The 16,001-nt window shown below is 39.2% G+C and overlaps 1 protein-coding gene across 4 annotated transcripts in view; it reads right to left on the bottom strand.

The window, feature by feature from the left end:
- The window catches only part of Caps2 (calcyphosine 2), a 64,146-nt gene that overhangs the window by 32,300 nt on the left and 15,845 nt on the right, over positions 1-16,001 (bottom strand). For all 4 annotated transcript variants that reach the window (XM_087558481.1, XM_087558483.1, XM_087558482.1 and 1 more), the window contains 7 exon segments: positions 14,546-14,660; positions 12,428-12,477; positions 10,236-10,281; positions 10,028-10,144; positions 8,588-8,746; positions 5,302-5,415; positions 368-435 (listed from right to left, as the gene is read on the bottom strand). In XM_087558481.1, coding sequence (XP_087414607.1) covers positions 368-435; positions 5,302-5,415; positions 8,588-8,746; positions 10,028-10,144; positions 10,236-10,281; positions 12,428-12,477; positions 14,546-14,623 — 632 coding nt within the window. In that variant the 5' untranslated portion in view covers positions 14,624-14,660.

The following is a 16,001-nucleotide window of genomic DNA, read 5'->3' as shown; positions in this document are numbered from 1 at the left end:
TGATGCTGACTGACAAGCAAGCCCAAAGTCTCCTCCCCAGCACTGAAATTATAGGCACTTGCTACTTTCACATTGCCTCCCCTTTTCACATAGGTTCTGAGATTAAATCAAGTTAAATCAAGTCCTCCTGCTAACATGGCAAGCGCTCCACACACTCTCTCCCCAGCCTGAATTTGGAAGACTTTCCATTCATCTCAAGAGTGCTTTATAAAAACCAAAACTCACTAAAACGACCAGGGTGCAGTGAGCAGAAAGGTTGGGGACTGCTGGCAGCGAAGCACTGATTAACAGGCACATAGATGCTTTGCGTGAAGAAGATATTTAATGTTCCCTGAATGCAGGTGTGGAGGGAGTTACCGGCACCCACCTGGATAAGTGGTCTACCATCATTTGTTCTGCAACAGTCTGCCTCTTCTTCTCTAGAGCCACAGTCTCCTGAGAAAATAAATGAAAAAACAATTTTGTTTTCCATAAAGCAGAACACTTAATGCACATCATAAAATATAGTGTTTCCAATTTTCTCCCTCAATACAGATTACTACTGTTAATGTATCAAATTACAATTATTAAATCTTCCATTGCCACTCCCTAAAAGTTAATGCACTTAAATTTTGGTAGACATCATGACCTATTTCCTTGCATTTCACAGAACGAAGAAGACCGTGGTGGCCCTTTTCTCTATGTGCCCCCTGGAGATGCCTCCGGGGGAAACCCCACCTCAACTTGCTGCAGGGAGATCCTCGGCACCAGCACACTGCACACACGAAAAGAATTTAGTCTGAACCAATCATGGGAGAGAAGACAAACAGAATCAGAATCACTCCATTTTCATCAAAAACCTGAAGAAACCTGAAGAGACCTGATGAGGTGATTCGGCAGGAAAGGGCGCCTACTACCAAGCCTGATGATCAGAGTTCAACCCCAGAGACCCACAGCATGAAAGGAGAGAACTGATTCCTGCAAGCTATTCCTGACTACCAGATGCTCACTGTGTCATACACATTCCTATATACATACAACACTTAAATGTAGTGATTAATTAATTTACATTAGTGAGTCAATTAATTGTTAAAAAAGAACTTAAATCATAGAAAGAGTGACAGTCTTTCCCCTGCATATAATGAGTTAGTAATAATACATTTTCCTTTTACTGGTTTTATTAAGCTGCCTTCACAAAAGCTTCCTTCTGGCCATGGTATGACTCCTGGACTCATAAACCCAGGGCAGCAAGACATTCCTGCCTAGATCAAGACAATCAAAATCCTGGCATAGATAACTCCAGGCCCCACCCCTTTCTGAGCAGCAGTTGGAAAAAGAAGAATGCTTCTTTACAGATGTGGCCTTTGGTAGGGTTACCATGCTCCAATTGATTGTCATACACAGACACACACACACACACACACACACACACACACACACACACAACACTAATCAGACTTAGTGGATTAGGACGCACACACACACACACACAGACAACACTAATCAGACTTAGTGGATTAGGACACACACACACACACACACACACACACACGACATCAAGTTGGGAGTGGAGATGTGTCGTGGGAAATACGGAGAGAAGTTAGAAGAATCAAGTAGGGACGAGTATCATATATGTGTATAGAATTCTCAAAGGAAAAAAAAAGTTATGAAAGCTATCTTCGCATCATTTTTCACTTTCCAAAACACTTGAAAGTATTTTTTGCTGCTTTTGAGGAAACATCCAATTGGAAGTTTTGTGATCATTCAATCCCAGTTAGATTATCATGCAACTGTAAACACTAAAACGTTTCTTTTGAAAGACAGATAAAGGAGTCTAAATTCACAGAGCCAAATCGAAGCATGTTCTGATCTTAGAGTGGAATTCCCACCATCCTTACTGATCACTCCAATAAATAAAAACAAACACGGTGGTACTGTTTTAAGTGGAGCCTTGGCAACCATGGTTTTATTTAAAACAGACACAAATGAGAATGTCAAAGCCATAGCACCAAAAGAAAAGGGAAAGTTCCTAACAAACTTAAGAAATGCACGCAGTTACCTAAGTGGTAGACTAGAATTGAATTTAGTTTTTATTAGGCAGAAATTTAAGATGTAACATTCCTATATCCAAATATGCCCCGAATAGAGCTTCTATCCTTAATTTATAACTGCATCCTGTGCTGTTTTCTAAGTTCATGGCTTTACAACTTTTATTTAATAATAGATTTAAAGTCGCAATTAAATAGACATTAAGTAAAGCAATGTCCACTTTGTGATATTGAGATGTGGTACAAATAGTAGACAACAATTTAAACATACTTAAATCATAGATGGGGGGAAAGTCTACATTGGCCAAAGCATAGTTGTAAAACACAAAACAAGCAGAAGAGAGTGATAAGTGGTTCTCATGGTCTCCGTGGAGACAGACTGGCTTGAGAACTAAGGTTTATAGTGGCTTAGCCTTTCTCTTAAATATTGGAAGCACCCTAGATGGCCCTGACTTAAAGGTCAGCATGCATGAGGCAGCTTAAAAGCACAAGATACCAATCCACACTATGACAGAGGGACTTGAGGAGAGGATCATAAAAATCACAGCTGTTTTCCATGTATAGCTAGAAACTAAATCAAGACGCTTCTGCCAGCTTTTTATTTACACTGGACAGGTACTCGATACAGCTGCCTCGAAAGGTCACTCATACAGACAAGTCCATCAGGGGAGCGAACAAGATACCCAGGAGAGTGCTATAGCCAGGAAGTAAACCTTGGGCTTACTTGATGACGGCGTTGTAAAGAAATGAAATCCACTCATACCCAGATGGTTTTGGGCCATGCCAAGCACATGGAACTTAGATATTGGCGACATCTATTTCAAACACAACTTTTAAGAGAAAACAGAATCAGCCATTTTTTGGGACAGAATGTTGCCTCCTGAGTAGCTTGTGTTACGTTTTATGATAACCTTGATAATACTCCTTATTCCAGTAAACGTAATGCCTGAACTGTAATAGGCACAGAAAATTGCTTGTGAAGTTTGACAGCAAGAACTGTAACAGATTCACATCCACAAAAAAAGTCATTGTCCCCATCTGACTATGATACATTGCACATTCATTCTGGATGACAGCAGCGGAATGACTGTCTTCACTGTTTTTCCCCTAAAATCTGTGGTTTTCAACCTGTAGGTCATGACTCATTTGGGGTTGTGTATCAGATATTTAAATTATGATTCACAATACTAGCAAAATTACAGTTATAAAGTAGAAACTAAAATAATTGTATCGTTGGGGGTCACTACAACATGAGGAACTGTATTAAATAAAGGGTCGCAGCATTAGACAAGTGGAGAACTGCTGCCCTAAATCATAACGGTTATGTAGTTGGGGAAACATATTGCTTTATTATTGCTTAGGCCATCTAAACTACAGATTTTCAAGTTGTATGTTGCCATGTTGGTATTTTATCAGCCAAAAAACTACCTTTAAGCATCTTCTCCTCCCTACTGGAAAGGTGTGATAATTATCTATTTATAAAAGGCCGGGACTACATAATAACAATCAGTTCAATGATTTTGAAAAAATAACATAAATTTATGTTTAATATTAAAAGTCTGAAGGGGTGGGGGTGAAAGTTGGGGGTGAGTGTGTGTTCATGTGAGCATCTGCGTGCAGCTGAGATGACAACCTGGGGTATTGTTCCTAAGATTCCATCTACCTCTTTTTGTTTATGGCTCTGTTTTGAGAGAGAGTCTCTGATTGGCTTGGACCTCACCAATTAGGCTAGACAGACAGGCCATCATGCCCCAGGATCAGCCTATCTCTATTCCCAGCATAGGGAGTGGAAGTGCACACAAGCACACTCAGCTTTGGTTATGTGGTTTATGAGGAACACACTCTAGACCTTGTGGTCTCAAGGCAAGTACTTACTGACAGAACCATCTCTCTGGCCCCAACGTTTAGAATCTTCATTTTATTCAAAGAAAACTTACTTGACTTCTGGCCTTTTCCATAACTGGCCTAAATTTCTATAAGGTCAGTACCTCATGAATTAGATAGATAGATAGATAGATAGATAGATAGATAGATAGATAGATAGATAGATAGATAGATGAGAGACAGATATAGATATAGGAATAGATATTGGGTTTGGAGAAAGGGAAAGGAAAATGTATTTAAAACATAATAACTAAAACATTAGGCTTACTTTTGTGGCAAGAAAGCAATGTCAAAATCAAACACACTAACATGGTGGCCAACTAACAGGCTGAGCAGTGTAAACTAAACTTTCTCAAATCCAATGATTCCAAACAATTTTTTTTTCAAAAAGTAAATAAATAAATAAACCGAACACAAGGAAATCATTTATAAAAACTAAAGATTCAATTCAATTTAAATATCAGTGAGTATCTAGTCCAAACTCTTTATTCAGTTATAACTGTAAAATCTTGGAGGGTGGTAAACTTCACTTCTATTTCCTCAGATGGAGGGAAGAGATGAGGACTGTAGCCAAACTCTGCAAATGCACTGCTTGGGCTGAGCCCAGAGCTTTCCTTTCTCTCCTTTAACTATTCCCGGCTGCCGTACAATCTAATCTTCCAAGGTAACTGATTCAGTCCAGCTCCTCTCGGGTTTTGAATGAATTGTTCTGCTTGGTCTTATTCTAACTTTAGCAATATGTTCTAATCTGGCCCCTTCTCGTTCTCTGGCTTGTTCTGTCTTCACCTGTGCCTAGCTTGTTCTCTCCACCACCTCTCTTTGTAAAACACTGTCCTGCTAAAATGCCAGATACTTCTCTCTGATCTGTCCTAAAGTAACCTCTTTCCTGTGCTGTTGTCCTGTAAGTTGGGTATATCCTAGCTCTGACTCATCATGTCAAATATCTTTCTCTGATTCATCACTTTGCCTGTCCCTCAATTAGGCACTTTTTAAAAGAAAAAATACATCCCACTTTTTTTAAGATTTATTTTTTTATTTCATGTATATGAACACACTGTTCTTGACACCCCAGAAGAGGGTATAAGATTGACTTACAGATGGTTGTGAGCCAGCATGTGGTTGCTGGGAATTAAATTCATGACCTTTGGAAGAGCAGCCAGTGCTCTTAACCATTGAGCCATTTCTCCAGCCCCCTTGGCAACACTTTCAAACTCACCTTACCTTTGTTATTAGGGGTTAAAGATATGTCCTAAGGTGTGTCTGCATTCCAGCCAGATCACAGCTGAGAAAGCCTTTGGGTGTGATTCCTAGCCAGAGCGGCCATGTTGCTGCAGAGGATAAATACTGTAATGTCTTAACAAATAAACAATCAAAACTGCTGATGGCTTACCACATCTGATTTCTTTGCACTGCTCCGTCTATGGTAAGGGCTGTCTGCATAGCCTTGCTGTAATAGGGCTTTCCTATCCAAAGTTATGAGGTCATCCAGGCAGGCTCCTTCTACCTGATCACAGTACACAAGGAAGACAAGCAGATGATTAGATGTCCTCGATACCTGCTCTTAACAAAACCCAAGAATAGAGCACCAAGTATCTCAAAGGCTGTTTGAGAATTAAGAGTTCAAGACTATCTTGGAATACAGGTCTTTCTTTGTTCTGGCCTCATGTTAGTCATAAACTGGGACCAAACAGTAGATACTGCATCAGAAGACGACGAATGAGATGACGTATTCTTAATACTTATAAAAATGACCTGATATGTAGCAAACATTAAGCAAAAGACAGAAGTGGTCATAATTAACACTGTCCAAACTGAGTCCTTAAAATATCAATAAATGTGGATATATCCTGTTGTGGGTTAGAGGACGTCCTACGTGGTATGAAGTCCTGAGAGGAATGTGTGTTGTGGACATGGGCAGGACCTTGTCATGGACCAATTCCTTAGCCCCACAGGCGGTCTCAAAATCCTTTCCCACACTAGGCTCAGGGGAAAGGCAAAGCCTTCCCTCCCAGTCCCAGTAGGAATGTCGATGTGGGCAGAAAGTGTCCATCATAGCTATCTCCCTCCAGATGACTGCAGCCTGAAGACCACTGCCCTAAAGAAGATGGCTCCTGCTTCAGCAGAATGGAATAACCCTGGCTCCTTGTTTAACTGAACGAATGGCCCTGCTTTCCTTGTCAACTCTATGTAATAAACAGGCTGAGCTTCTGGGGTAGTGAGTTTTCTATAAATACGAGTTATATAATCCCTTACCTAACAAACCGCTCTAATAGCAGCTAGTCTGGAACATGCCAGACTTCAAGAGTCTCTTCTCTGGGATTTCTGCTCACTGCCCATCTCCCTTGGAAGGTGGAGCCTAAGTCACATTCTTCCCTGACTTCAGCACCTTTCGCTGCTACAGGAAATACTCTTGCATATTGCTTATAATGTGTTGTGTGCGTCTCCTAGCATAAGCTCTGTTCCACGAGAACAGGTACTTCAGGATTGCTGTGGCCCCATGCCCGACAATAACTATTGTGTGGAAAGCCATGAAGGAGAACACGTTACAGTTTGATTTACATACCTGCTAATATTCAACTTTTCTAAATAATAACTTATTTAAATGAACACCAAGGAAATGCCTAGCCAATGCTGCAGTAAATTAAAGAAATCAACTTTAAAAAAATATGCTAAAGTAGCATTATGTCTGAATTGAAAAATCATTTTGACCAGGTGTGGCGGTCAACACCTTTAATCCCAGCACTTAGGAGGAGGCAGAAGCAGGTGGATCTCTGAGTTCAAGGCCTGCCTGGTCTATCAAGCCAATTCCGGGACACCAAGGGTTACAGAGTGAGACCCTGCCTTAAAACAAACAAACTCACTTTGGTTTGAACTTTTCACAAAAGGTGAATGGTGAGATTCCTACTCCGTATACCAAGTTAAACCTTCTACTTCTGACTCTCCCATAGTCCTTTCCTTCCGTAAACATTGGTAGCACCGTTCTGTGGACTAGAGTTCAGAGCTAAATAAAAGGGAGAAACTAGGAGCATTCATCTTCCCCATGGCGATGGCAGATGTGAGCGGCTGCCTCACACTTCTGTTGCTATAGTGGACTACAGGCCCAAACTCTGAGCCAAAGTAAATCCTTCTTTCCTTAAGTTGCCTTTCTCAGTTGTTTTGGTTTTGGTAGTGGTGGTGGTGGTGGTGGTGGTGGTGGTGGTGGTGGTGGTGTTTTTTTTTTGTTTGTTTTTGGTTTTTTTGGTTTTTTTTTTGTTTTTTGTTTTTTGTTTTTTGTTTTTTGCCACAGAAATGAACAAAGTAACGAATGTAATTAGTGAAACAATTGGAGAAAGACAGACTCCTGACCTTTGTTACACTAAGTGGAAGGAAAACTCAACAAAGGCAATTAGCAAGCAGAAACAAGGGGATCAGCTTAATTTCCTGTCCCAGCTGATTGTGCATCTCCTCCAATCAGTCAGAATAGTCAGCAGTTGCAGCCTGTCATGTCGCCCTGGTTCCTACACATAAAATGGTAACTCTACCACATCAGCAGAGAACCGATCCCCATATTCCTCCCTGCTGGAGCGAGGCGTCCACTTCTGACACTAGGTTTGTCTCTTTTCCAGGGGGTGCCAGTTAGATACTAACTTAACGACTGTCCATTTTACATAGTGTTTTGAGTCTCACGGTACTAGGCAGTTCATCAAGTGGCTTACACAGAAAATCATGGAGACTTTGAGTGTACGTGCAGGCAGGAGGGGTTCATAGTAGCCCATTCAGATGAGGAGGCCAGAGGTGAACCTTGGGTGGCATTGCTCAGGAGTAGTCTAACCTGTTCCTTTTTTTCCTATTTCATTCATTCATTCATTCATTCATTCATTCATTTTATATCCAATAACAAGATGTCTATCAATGAACTGTATCCCGTGTCCATTACACTTACTGTGCTGGTTTGTATATGCTTGGCCCGGGGAGTGGCAGGATTAGAAAGGGTGGCCTTGTTAAAAGTAGGTGTGGCCCTTTTGGAATAGGTGTGTCACTGTGGGTGTGGGCTTTAAGACCCTCATCCTAGCTGCCTGGAAGGCAATATTCTGCTAGCAGCCTTCAGATGAAGATGTAGAACTCAGCTCCTCCTGCACCATGCCTGCCTAGATGCTGCCATGTTCCCACCTTGATTGGTAATGGAACCTCTGAACCTGTAAGCCAGCCCCAGTTAAATGTTATCCTTGCTTTGGTCATGGTGCCTGTTCATAGCAGTAAAACCCTAACTAAGAGCCTTACTATACCTAATATTCTACAAGGATGAATTAGAGCCTAACTGATACTTATTTCTAATTTAATAAACCACAACAATGTCAGCAGTTTGTAAAATTACCAACAGGACTCCCCAAATGAAGCAAGGATAGAGAAGCAGGGGCAGTTTTACAATAGAACACTGTAAGGTTTGAAAGCTGTTTTCAACTTTAGAGTGCAGCCCAAATGAACTTTAATTCATGACAACTGTATGAAAAATGTGTGCACATGTATATAAGTATAGATTATATACCACCAGTCTTAATTAAATGAAAAGAGTTAGACATACATGTGAGGATAGGAATAAAATTTTCCATAGGAGAAATCCTGACAACGGGGCTTTTCTAAGATGCGCACACTGTTCCCTTTGAAGCAACTCGGTCCTTGCAAGGCTCGTCTGTTACCTTCTTGTTAGCCTCTGGCCCTTTTCCTGGCTTTGGCTTCTCTGCACTCCTCTGAATGTACTGTTTGTAGCCGTCCTTCATTTCACTTGCATACTGCTGGTATTTTAGCTTGTATTTGCCTGTTGGTGCTGGCAAATCCTCAGGTATTGTGTCCTGTTCCTGGGAGTAGAACAAAGTATGCTGTCTACCAGGAAAAAAATATTTTTTAAAAAGACACAGTATTTTTCTTCTTGACACTGTCATGCTTACGGTTCATCTTGTCACTTTAAAAAGACCACCATGGTCTGTGTTCTGAACAGAAGGGACATTGAAGACATTTAGTTAACATACATTAATTAATTAATTAATTAATTAATGGAAAACAAAACAAAAAACATATAGCTAAGTGACCATTGACCAGAGCAGATAGGATTGAGCACAGTGAGGCAGGCATGGTGACACACACTTCTAATCCCAGCACTCAGGAGGCAGAAGGGGCTGGTGGGTCTCTGAGTTTGAAGCCAGCCTGGTCTACAAATCAAATTCCAGAACAGCCAGGGCTGGCTATACAAGAAAAAAAAATATATATATATATATGTGTGTGTGTGTGTGTGTGTGTGTGTGTGATTTTTATTTTTATATATTTTATATATTATATACAATTAATGTAATAAATATAATAAAAATAAAAAGAATTGATCAGACTCGGCCTCAGTGATCCTTTACTCCTTTTGCTGATGAAGGGCTACAGCTAAAGTAACTTGAAAGAATTAAGATCATGGTATTTTCTGAGATGTTTTATGTAGATGTTTTCTTTTCTGACCAAAATGTCCTAGGAACTAGAGATTGACAACTCTAAGAAGAAGCACGGTTGCCATTTCTACAATATTACTGTATTTCATCTCCTAGTATTTTGTGGTTTCTGGTCAAATTTCTATGGCAGCAAGAGATAACAGAGCCAGTGGATTTAGATACTGCGAAAAGAAAATATAAATACCAGTCCAGGCTTTGAAGAGTTTTGAGGAGATCGAAGTATAACAGAAGAGAAGTCGAGGATAAAGGTAGATTAATAACCATTGTACAATACAGACTGAGCTGGCGTCATTACTGTTGTTGTTGTTGTTGTTGTTGTTGTTGTTATTAAGTTTGAGTATTCTAAAGTTTGAATTAATTACTAAGAAATCAATCTTCTGTCACTCAAATAATGTTATGATCTCATATTTTACAATGTTTTTTAAAGTCCTGGAATCCATAATCAGACAAACCTATAATTTGCCCACTTAACAAGTATTTAAGATGTCATTTCAATATTTGAAAACTACAAAGCTATTTCATCAGTACCATTGTTGGAAGTTTTTATATGCAACTTATGTAAACTGAAGACACTCTGATTAGTTGGAAAAACGTAGAAGCCAAGAACAGCTCTAAGGATATGAACCGTAAGCTGAAATACACACTGACCGCTTCATTTAGATGATGTTGAATATATGGCCTTTGACACGGCATAATGTAGCTCAGAGTAGGCTGTGACCGTGGTGCATCATGGACGGTACCACGTGGTGCTGGTGAAAACTTATCCTAAAAAGGGAAATGGAGTAAGAGTTAGTACTTGCTGATAAGGGCCGCTGCAGTCAAATATTCACTATATTAAATGGAAAGTTAAAATTACCTCCTCATCAGAGTCAACAAGGCTTCCCAGATCAAGTGGTGGGACCCTAAAAGAAATAATCTATTCATCTCATAAAATTGTAAGTGAGTCTATAATAGCAGAAAAGTCATCATCAAATACATTATCTATTCAAAGTAAAGTTTAAGCTGATGGTATGTCGACTGCCACTGCCTAGCTTTTGACAAATATTCGATAACTTTTGGTTATTCAATAGAATCATTATTAATAAATAATAATAAAATTAAGATATAATGGTAATAAAGTAATAAAAAACGTACAAAGCTATGATTAAATAAGTTATACTCTTAGCAGAGGTGAGAAGAGATGCCTGAACAAGGCGATTGCTGGGCAGCTCTGTAATTCAGATTCCCTGAACCCACGTAATAGCTGGGTAGGAGAGGGAGCTGCTTGTCATCAGCTCAGGGGGATGGGAAGGGGTCCCCTGAGGCACAGATGCTCACCACACACAGACGAACAAGAAAAGAACGAAGGCAATATGTTCTCAAATCCATCATCTTAACCACTTCCCTGCTCTGCTGATGTGCATGCCCTAGAACATCTACCGTCCTGCTGAGGTGAGCACGTGGTTAGGAAGATCAATATCTGAATCGTATTATAACTGCACGGTTCTTTCCAACTCTGTTCCCTTGACATCAGCTAGCATTAGACTGTTAACATGGAAATCCACAAATCCTGTGAACCAGGATTTGATTTACTACTTATTTCGTTGACTTTTGAGACTTAAGCAGTGGAGGGAGAAATATTAATACTGCAAATAAAACTTAAATATACCATATATGGAGCTGTCAAGTAGCTAGGGGCTCAAGAGAATATTCAGCAATATTATTTTAAGCATTCAAAATTGGTTTCACCTAGAAGCCGCTCATAATAAATATGCCAACCAACGTTCACACTGAAACTGGTTCATCGCTGCAGCCATAGGCTGGTTATAAACATCCGGGGGAAAACAAACAAAGCAGTCTGTGGGTACAAAGAGGCTAAGTAAACTTGATAATAATTTAAATATTTTATTAGTGTGTAAATTTCTTGCTAATATAATTTACCTAACGACAACTTTGATCAACTTAACATGTACTTAATTTTTATGGTGAGAAACTAAAAATGTAGTGAATAGTACATTTCACATCAGTTGTAAAACGTATTTTAGAGCTCAACTGGAATACCCCTAGATACTCTCTTCCACACATAGCCTTTGCTATAAGCTCCCCATTGTGTGTTCAGTACCTAAGCACAACATTTTACTTAAACGTAATTTATGTTTTCTGTCTGCCGAAGGTATAGGTATCTATCATGTAGCAATGAATGAAATTATTGACTTTGCTTATTGTTAGTCTACAGAAAGTATCCGTGTGGTGTGGTTTGGCCTAGCGAGTTGCTACTTTTGGTTTCTAGGTCAAAGATGTCTTCTAATTTAAATTATATGAAACGTATTTTTAAAGTGTTTTAGACTTTTCAAATATTTGAAGCTATAACATATAAGACATGCTTAAATAAAAAAGAACTTTAATAATATAAAAATATGTCAATATAAAATATATATAAATATAAAAATAATGTCAACTGCATTCTCATATTCTTCTGCATGACAGTTTAAAATACAGATATAGTTACTACTAGATAACTTTTACTATGCCAATTATAAAATGAACAATGTCCTACAATTCTTAAATATATGTATTTAGAGTAGTACATTTATCCTGATTTATACATGTATCAAAATATCCTACAGAATTCCTTTAGAATGCTAAAAGTAGCAATTTGCCTGGCTGAACTATACCACACTGATACATTCTGAAGACCAAAAATAAGCAAAGTCAATAATTCATACAATTTTTAATGTTATGTATTATTTTAAAGTAAACTTAGTCTTAAAAAGACAAAATGAGTTTTGAAAGAAAGAATTAATCTTTTTTGGAAAAAATGGGAGATTGGCTTCAAATAAAATAAGATCAGCATAATATTATCCATATTCTTACTATCCTATCAGAAGAGGACTTTTAATTCTGCCACAATAATATTCAGGCTTTCTCTATGCGTTTTTTTCTGCACTTCACAATCAAAACTATATACATACATATATGTGTAAATATGCATATATGGGTTTTTAACTAATCAAGGTATCATGTATGTTTCCCTGCTCAGCAGTAAATATGTGAAGAAATATGGCTTACATAGGTAGGCAGGAATTTTGAATTGCCCATGATCTGGAAGTCCATCCTTGCTTTAATTTAAAAGAAAAGAGAATACAAAAAAACAGAATCAGTGTGCCTTATAGATTAAAAGATAATCACAACTGGATACAATAAAGAGAATTTGACTTTTTTTCTCAGTACACTCCATAGTGCCTCCCAAATCCTCCTCACTGCGATTAAGACACAGAGAAAATGGTAGCTAAGACAGATTATCACCACCTTCACCACACTCTGGGAAGATGTGTGCCTCCAAACTATACCCAAGGTGGACCAGACAGGAAGAGTGACTGGGTGTCTCCTGTTAGACATATACATGACAGATGACAGGAATCTCTACCCATGGAATATTAACAACATCATTGTTTAAATAAGACCTGAAAAATAACGTCAGTGGCAACTGTGGATGGAGGCCCCACCCCTACGTGAAGTAACTACTACAGGCAATTATTGACTGATTGACTGTACAGGGAGAGAGAGAGAGAGAGAGAGAGAGAGAGAGAGAGAGAGAATCCTGTTCTCAAGCCCCTGATAAGTTAACCAATCCTGTGATCCTCCCTAAATACATACACATATAAACAATGCTGGAGGGACTCAGCATGTTGTATTTATAAATTCTATACACAATATATTATGAATAGAATTTTTATATATGTATATATTATATATAATGTGTAAATAATATATGTAATTATATTAATATACCATTATACAATGTATTATATTGAATGTTATCATTTATAGTTTATTATAATCAAAGAGTAAGAGGGACTTTGGGGCACATGGGAAGAGTTGGAGGGAGGGAGTGAATAGAAAATGATATAAATAGAGTACCTATGTATGAAATTCTCAATGAATAAGTGAAGAAAATCACTATGAAATACCAGAGAAAGAGAAACTATGTTGTTAGGTTCCTCACAATCCAAACCCAAATGCCTAACCTACATAATAACATGAAAAATGTAAAATTTGCTCTGCAAACATTTCAATTTGGATTTAAATACAAAAACAGCAAGTTGGTGGTCGCTGAATCATCCGTAGCTCCACGCTTTGAGCCAGCAGCCATTTTGCCTTTCAGAATCCTAAACGCTCGGTGAATAAAGATGATATTTTTGTTGAAACCTTCTGTTTCGGCCTACATTTTACCATCTTCTCTGCTTTAAACACCCGGGGTTCTCCATTAAATATTTCTCCTTAGTTGAATTGTTAACACTGTTGGAATATGAATCTCACCTCTGAGACTCGAGCCTTCCTGAGCTAAGTCTTTGTTTCACTTACTGTTGGGTCTTTAGCGCCTAGCATCACGCTAAGCAGCTTTTGAGTACAAAATGAATAAAACAAGGGATTCAGTCGCTGAAAATTGATTTTAAGTAAACAGTATACAATTTGGAGAGAGTTTAGTTTGTGATCTTTTAAATCTTCCTTTGTATCTAAACTACACTCTATCTTCTGTGACCACTAGAACCACTTTGAGCACATTTAATATATAAAACCCTGATAGGGCAAGCTAATAAAGAGGCAGTTTACAAGAATGTATCAATTAATTAAAGGTAAACACTCCAGCATGCAATACAGGAGACATTGCAAAAGGTATCTTCCTCTTTTATATTTCCTTCTTTCTTTTATATTTTCTTAGATACCTGGATGATATTAAAAAAAATAACAACCATAAAGCAATAAGCTAAAAATTAACAGATTAAAACTAATCAATGGCAAGTATTAAAGTAATGATTACCATCAATTTTGGTGGTCCCATGCTTAAGAATCTAAGAAATGCTTATAAATATTTAAGTGTAAACAGTCATAAAAATGGGCATAATTAATTAAAGGAGACTAGGAGCTACTGAAGGAATCACTGTGAGAGAAAAATTCTAGGACTCCTTGGTCCTGCCAAGACTGAACCCCCAGTGAACATGATTGTTGTGGGAAGGGCAGTAATGGGGGGGAGGATGGGGAGGGGAACACCCATAGAGAAGGGAAGGGGAATGGGCTAGGGGGATGTTGGCCTGGAAACCAGGAAAGGGAATAACAATCGAAATGTAAATAAAAAATACTCAAGTTAATAAAGATGAAAAGAAAAAAATTCTAGGGCTCACGTACTTTCAGTGAATTCTTTCTTCCAGAATATAGCTGAGTTTGGCTCCTAGCTGCAGCCACCCCTTTCACCTCTAAATCCATTCAAATGTCTGTATGTCTTGTACAGCGTGCTATATTTCTAAAGAGATGAAAGTAAGTGAAAAATGGTCATTCTTATTAGAACTTTTAAAAAGTGACACACAGTACTTTTCCATAGAAAGAAATCATTGCGTTGAATGGTTGTGGATAATAATGAAGTCATTATCGACCTTCAAGTTTGGATGATGCACACACATCATGCTTCGTGGCAATCTTCATAATGTATGCCCCAAGAGGTCCATATCTTAATCTCTGGACCCTGTGAATATGATGACTCTTTCGTGGCGAAAGGTGGGATTAAGTTAAAAATTTGAGATGGAAAAAATTAATCTGTGGGGCTCACTAGACCCACATGGGTCTTTAGAAGAGGGAGACGGGAAGATCCAGCTAAGTCAGAGAAGGTGGGAAGATTAGATCACAAGTCTGAGAGAAATGCAGATGCTATGCAGCTGCCACCAAAGACAGGAAAGACAGTGAGCCATTTCCAGGATGACCAAGGGACAAGCAATGACTCTTCCTCTGGGACCTCCAAAAGGAGCCAGTGCTGCTGGCAGCTTGCTTCCCAGACAAAACATGTGCACTGACCTCCAAGAGGATAACGTAACACACTTGTATTATTTAAAGTTACTCGGTGTATACTAAAGTTTTACAGTATAGTTGGGAAGGAGATAATAGTCCATCAGTCTTCTCTATGCCATGAGGTTACTCTTCTTCATACTCAGTTCTCCAGTCATTATGAATTCTGATACTGTTAGAGTAGACTAAAGAAAATATTTCTTAACCTACATGTCTTTAATCCCAGTACTCTGGAGGCTGAGGCAGGCAGATCCCCGAGTTCAAGGCCAGCCTGATTTACAGAGTGAGTTCATGGACAGCCAAGGCCACACAGCGAAACACTGTCTCAAAAACAAAAGCAGGCTATGGCCCAAACCTCTCTGATCCTGGCCCACAGCTCCCTGCTCCCAAATCGCATGGGAGAGAGAGCTGAACTCCTAGAAGTGCAGGCAATCCTGAGACTGCAGGGAAGGACAGACTGCCACTTTGCCCACATCCCTGGCCCAAGAGGAAACTGCATAGTGCCTCTGGACACAGGAATATAGGAGCAGTCAGCTGCGGAGCCATGCTGAACCAGTCAAATAGTACCCAAATCCCGTGGTGGGGAGAGCTAGACCATCAGAGGAGCAGACATTCATGAGAACTCTGCTCACATTCCAGAGTCAAGAGGAAAACACCTAGCACCATCTGGGCCCCCTGCACACAGGGATCTAAGAGCAGTAGAGGCAGGACCCTTCTGGATGCTGCCCTCATAGAGCTGAAAGCCAGCCACCAGGAGTGACTACACTCCTGAGAACAGAACACTCTGTTCTCATAACTGGCTGAA

Source organism: Rattus norvegicus, chromosome 7 (genome assembly GCF_021556685.1).
Source record: "Rattus norvegicus strain SHRSP/BbbUtx chromosome 7, alternate assembly SHRSP_T2T, whole genome shotgun sequence".
In the NCBI taxonomy this organism is placed as follows: domain Eukaryota; kingdom Metazoa; phylum Chordata; class Mammalia; order Rodentia; family Muridae; genus Rattus; species Rattus norvegicus.
The sequence above is the reverse complement of the archived record's forward strand: the minus strand, read 5'-3'. Positions and strand labels throughout refer to the sequence as shown.